Source organism: Telmatherina bonti (genome assembly GCF_933228915.1).
Source record: "Telmatherina bonti genome assembly, chromosome: 8".
Classification (NCBI taxonomy): domain Eukaryota; kingdom Metazoa; phylum Chordata; class Actinopteri; order Atheriniformes; family Telmatherinidae; genus Telmatherina; species Telmatherina bonti.
Genome location: NC_136626.1, coordinates 25,922,107 through 25,927,749, shown reverse-complemented (window position 1 = coordinate 25,927,749; position 5,643 = coordinate 25,922,107). Strand labels below are relative to the sequence as shown.

The 5,643-nt window shown below is 38.4% G+C and overlaps 1 protein-coding gene across 1 annotated transcript in view; it reads left to right on the top strand.

The window, feature by feature from the left end:
* Positions 1-841: 841 nt before the first annotated feature.
* sema6bb (sema domain, transmembrane domain (TM), and cytoplasmic domain, (semaphorin) 6Bb) overlaps positions 842-5,643 on the top strand; it is a 52,528-nt gene continuing 47,726 nt past the window's right edge. The window contains exons 1-4 of the mRNA XM_079245425.1: positions 842-952; positions 2,352-2,471; positions 3,101-3,189; positions 4,453-4,670. Of these exons, the coding sequence (XP_079101551.1) occupies positions 877-952; positions 2,352-2,471; positions 3,101-3,189; positions 4,453-4,670 (503 nt within the window). The 5' untranslated portion in view covers positions 842-876. The remainder of the gene's footprint in view (positions 953-2,351; positions 2,472-3,100; positions 3,190-4,452; positions 4,671-5,643) is intronic.

The window sequence follows — 5,643 nt, the reverse complement described above, 5'->3', positions numbered from 1 at the left end:
TTACCCATCAAGCAGCAACTCTCCTGAATCTTCTGCTGTGCAGCAGAGTCTGCTCCACTTCCCAGCCAATACCTGTCTGGCTCAGTTACAGTAACAGTTTTCGACTCATGGGAAGAAAAGCTGCATGTAAATGTTCATATTCTGTTCAGCTGATTTTCTATCATTCTGCAGAGATTTTGAAGAAATGCAGGCTGCTGGGCTGAACTGAAGAAAGATGGAGGGGGGAGGGGGGGGGAGTCCAAACTTGTTCAGATAATTGCTATTTTCACTTCCAAACATTTTGCACAAGGCACAACGTACACAGAGACGAAGCAGCTCTATTAGCTGTCATCTCCTAATGTCACTCTATAACTGTGTATAACACACCTGTGTTCGCCTGGTAGGCTGTCTGCTTCTCAGGGGACTAGTTAGTGAAGCAAGCTACTATTTTATTTATAGCTGGGTTTTAATGAAATGACATTTATACATTTCAACCATATAGCAGATGCAGAGTGTCAAAGTTCTGCTGTTGCCTTAAAATGGTGGCTACCTTTTCTATGAGCATGTTGTGTAACAGACTGGGAAGAGCAGAGATATTAGGATGTAAATATGTGCCGCTAACATATGTGAATTATTAACAAGACTCCACGAAGATGTATGCACCACCGTGTGTGTGTGTGTGTCTATGTTATTTATGTATGAGTATGTGACCCTCTTGTTGCTGCTGCCTAATTGCCATTGTTAGTTTGCACTTTCAGTAACAATGCCTAATTGCCATTCTCTTGTGGCTTGTTTTCACGATGCTGCCTTAGATGCATTTATAATGTTTGGATCATGCTGATTGAAGGACATATGTGTGTGTCTGTGTGTGCGATTTAACAGGGAGACACTTTGGAGATGGTTGGAGATCCAGTCAGTGGCATGGCGAGATGCCCTTATGACCCTAAACATGCCAACGTAGCTGTATTTGCAGGTGAGAAACATCATGAGGGTTTGGTACCTCACTGGCGTTTGGCTTTCAAGCCATCAGTGTTTTGTAGCCAAAACTGTGGGGGAGCCAACCGTGTTTTTGTATTTGTATCCAGAATCTTATCCTATGTTATGTAACTGTGACAACATAGTGCCCTGGTCACTTAGCACATTTATGTCAATGTACTGCATGAAATGTTTAGACTAACTGGTTAAGTGCCTTTTTATTTCTTTTATCTTTTATTTATATCGAAAACACAAGAGTAATTAATACACTGCAACAGCTTCTTCTATCAAATCTGGACTTCACTGTTTGTCCCTCATTTGTGTTGAAGGTATTATAACAACATTAGATAAAGTTAGGGTGTGCTGGTGGTGAATTTCTGGACCAGTAGGAAATCCTTATTCATCATTTACAACAAGAAAAAAATCAATTCAAACACCAATTAACAGTCAGGTGATGTATGTGCTTCATGTTTTAATCGACTCATTAGTGCTGCATCCTTTTGTCCCCACAAAATTTGTTATTAAAAACCAAAAAACTTATTTTTCAAACATTTTTTTGACCCCTATGACCTTTATTTGGCAGTTGTTCAACAGGAAAAAGGCTCAGAGAAAGAAAGCAGTGAAAAACATGTAGCATTTTTAAACTGTAATTTTAGCCTGGGCCGGCTGTACATGGGGAAGCTGCTCGTCCAGTTTGACTTAAGACCACCCAACAGCTACTCTCATTTTAAGTCTTTATACTGTTGCAGTTGGTTGCACATGTAGTTTTTACTACTAAGATTAAACATTGCAATACTTGTTAAAAAAAACAAAACAAAACAAAACAACAACAACAATAATACAAATAATGATAATAATAATTATAACAATGAAAATATTATTAATAATAAAATGTCAATCATCCCAAATGGACCTCAGAATCTTTAAGAGTTACAAACTGATTCTGCCATTACTTTTACAAACATCTAACCTAATGTCACCAAAAAATATGTATTTCGTGCATAGAAAATATATGATAATCTTCTATAAGGTGGATGTTTTGGAGGATAAAAGTAGACAAAGTGCTTAACGAAAAAATTTTCAGGTTTATGTTATTTGTTTTTGTGTGTTTTATGTTAGACTTTAACTGTTGCATGTATTATTGAATAAAGGAATTTTGTTGAAGTTTACTAATTTTGGAAAGTTAGACCACCTTTGACTTGCTGAGTTAGTCAGTGTGACTGAAATCTTGACCAGTTAGCAGTTGTGTAAACTTCTGTATGTCACTGATCATTTTTCTCTGATAGGTTGTCCAATTCACCACTTTCTCAATGTGTGTGTGTGTGTGTGTGTGTGTGTGTGTGTGTGTGTGTGTGTGTGTGTGTGTGTGTGTGTGTGTGTGTGTGTGTGTGTGTCAGAGGGGAATCTATTTACAGCTACTGTGACAGACTTCCTGGCCATTGATGCGGTGATCTACCGTAGCCTTGGGGACAGTCCCGCTCTGCGCACTGTCAAGCACGACTCCAAGTGGTTCCGAGGTACCTACAAGAAGAGTGTATCTGAGTGTGTGTGTGAGCTTGTTAAGAATTGCTTGTTTGTTTCAGCTTTATCTAGTTTAGCTGTGCTGAAGCAGTTTTTGCAAGTGTATCCCCTATGCAGCATCACATCAATCTGTAGAGGTTGTGACACTCCAGCGGTTTGTGCTTTAGCCTCACCAACCCCCATGTGTGTGGCAGAGGTTTGACCCAGCAGGCTGACGACGACAGCGTCATGCTCAGGCTTTGCTCTTTGACTGGATCTTCCATGTCTTGTTCAAAGTTACTGCTGGCACAGGTTTTAGACGGTCCTGGGTGTGGAAGTGCCAAGATTGTCGCATTAAATGCATTTCTCCAAAACATCAGGGAGTTATAATGCACCTATTGTTTGGTGTGAAACCCCCTTTCAGCGTGTAATGAAATTAAGCATGGCTTGTGCCTCTGTGTCCCCGCTCTCATGACACTTCTCATTGGAATTACCATAAAAATGCATTTTCAAATGCCGATATTGTTTGATGCATACTTTCTCATGCCCCATATATATTTCATGAAGCATTTCCGCTCCGTATTTTTCTCTTTCTGGCCTGAGCACACGTTCTCATTCTAACTTTTTCCCTGTCTTTGTAATACAGAGCCATATTTTGTCAGCGCTGTTGAGTGGGGACCACACATCTACTTCTTCTTCCGAGAAATAGCCATGGAGTTCAATTACCTGGAGAAGGTACAGAAGTTATTCTTTTGGAAATGTGTCCACTTTAAGTTCTTAAATCTCCATATATTCAAGTGACAGAGCTGCTGGTCCATTCAGTCATCTTTTATAAGGTTATAAGGTCTACTGTGGGATGCATAAATGCATAGTTGAAAGGGAACTATAAAAGGAAGCAGCAGTGTTATTTAAATGTCCATATAAACTCTTTTCCTGCGCAGCTCCACGAAGTTCTGACTCCTTTTCTCCATTGAATTTAATGTAAAGGCGTGTCCTAACTTTGACTAGTAATGTTCACTGGCCTTTCATCCCTTCATTTCCTCTTGTGCAAATCTAATTTGTCAAACCATTGTCTGAGCAAATAGTTCATGTCTATATTAATCATAGAGCCTTTCTTTTTACTCAGTAGAGCCCAGAGTCATACATTAGGGACATTTTGCATCATTTTATTGAAAAAAAATTAGCTCAAAATCCTGTTGAACACAATGTAATATGTGTCTTCTGTCGCCTGAAAAAAGCCAAAACGCAGAAAATTAATAATTTATTCCTATATCATGCGGAAATAAAAGTTAAATATCCCTAAAATATGTTTGCTTTTGGTTTGTTTCTTTTAGATTTTGTTAAAAGGACAAATAAAGACCTCAAATAAAAATAAAAAAAACATTTTTCTTACATATTGTCGTTAACTGGATCTTAAAGGGTTAAAATAGGGATTTGCTCGATCTTCCGCCCTTATTAAAGATGAGGATACATCTCTGTGGAAAAACTCAATCTTTCTTTTGACAATGATGCATTTTTAAAATATATAAAATATAAAATTATGAAAAAATACATCAACATCAGAGAATGTTTTTCTTTTAGAAATGAGCAATTCGCATTTGGAGATAAGTGCTATGAGAAAGTCTCTTGTTTTGACATGTTTCAGAAAGCTGAGTAAATGGATACTTAAAACAGCGCCGCTATTGTATGTTCAAATAAGTAATTTTGAGATCAACTGACATTTTCATGAATAATTGATTATGAATTTACCATTATAAAACAATGATCTGTCAAAACAGGGTTTCCACATTGCAGATAGTATGCAAATGACTCTGTAGAGATCACCATAGAGTTGAAAGGAGCTTTTGAATATTGCCTTTTGAAGATAAAATCCAAACCTCAGGAAATATTAACTCCCCAGATAATCATTGCAGTTCTGTGCCAAGTATTTTCAGTTTCCATCTATATTGCAAAGTCCTTTTTAAACAGCCTGTTGCCTCTGTGGCTCGCTGCCCACAGGTGGTGGTGTCACGTGTTGCCCGAGTTTGCAAGCGCGATCAAGGCGGGTCACAACGTGTTCTGGAGAAGCAGTGGACGTCGTTCTTGAAGGCCCGTTTGAACTGCTCCATTCCTGGCGATTCCCACTTCTACTTCAACCTGCTGCACTCCACCAGCCCCATCATCAGGATGCATGGCAGGGACATCATCCTGGGTGTTTTCTCCACACCAGCTAACAGGTACAGCTGATCACTGGTTATCTATCTATCTATCTATCTATCTATCTATCTATCTATCTATCTATCTATCTATCTATCTATCTATCTATCTATCTATCTATCTATCTATCTATCTGTCTATCTGTCTATCTATCTATCTATCTATCTGTCTATCTGTCTATCTGTCTGTCTATCTGTCTATCTATCTGTCTGTCTTTTATAACTTTTATGTCAGCTAATGCTTCATATTTTTCATTTTAATTTTACTGTTAATATTTCCTTTGTAAGGTTTGTAAACATGGGGATTGACACCAGACCTGTGTTGACAACATGGTTGTAATTTGCCTCATCATCATATTTCATCAACATGAAACAGAGGTTTCATGTTTTCTACTGGTAAACAGTAGAAAACACAACAGAAACCAGTGATGGTTTTGAAGGGCTTGTAAGTTTTTCTAGTGTTTGCTTCTTTCTTTTCAAACTCGATAACAGCTGAATGATGCATGAGCACAGATAGCTGGAATCTCTGGCTGAAATCACAACAAGAAATCAAAGTAATGACCTGAGAAAGCAGCAGGACTCTTTAACAGCCGTTACCGGTGGTAGCATTGTGATAAAAACAAGGCAAAAATGAGCAAGTGCTTGATTTCCACAACTGTGAGCCAGCATTGAAGTTGCTAATTAAATGTTGTTGATTGGCTTGATCTGCTCATCTATACCTTTTCCCACCAAAAATAAAAAAAAAGAAAGAAAGAAAGAGAAAGGTAGATGCTGGTGGAGGGTTGTTTATCCACACAGCTTACTTTGAAATTCTATTGGAGCACCAAGGTTTGTTCCCTCACCTATGAAGTTTGAAAGAAAAGCTTCCCACCGACAAGGTAGAGCTCCAGAAAAAGGAAAGTTGCTGTGGAGTAATTTAAGACACATGGGGTGCTTTCATTGAGGACAAAAGTGTGATCTACTGAAGGACAAGATTAAAGGAGAGGAGAGCAGT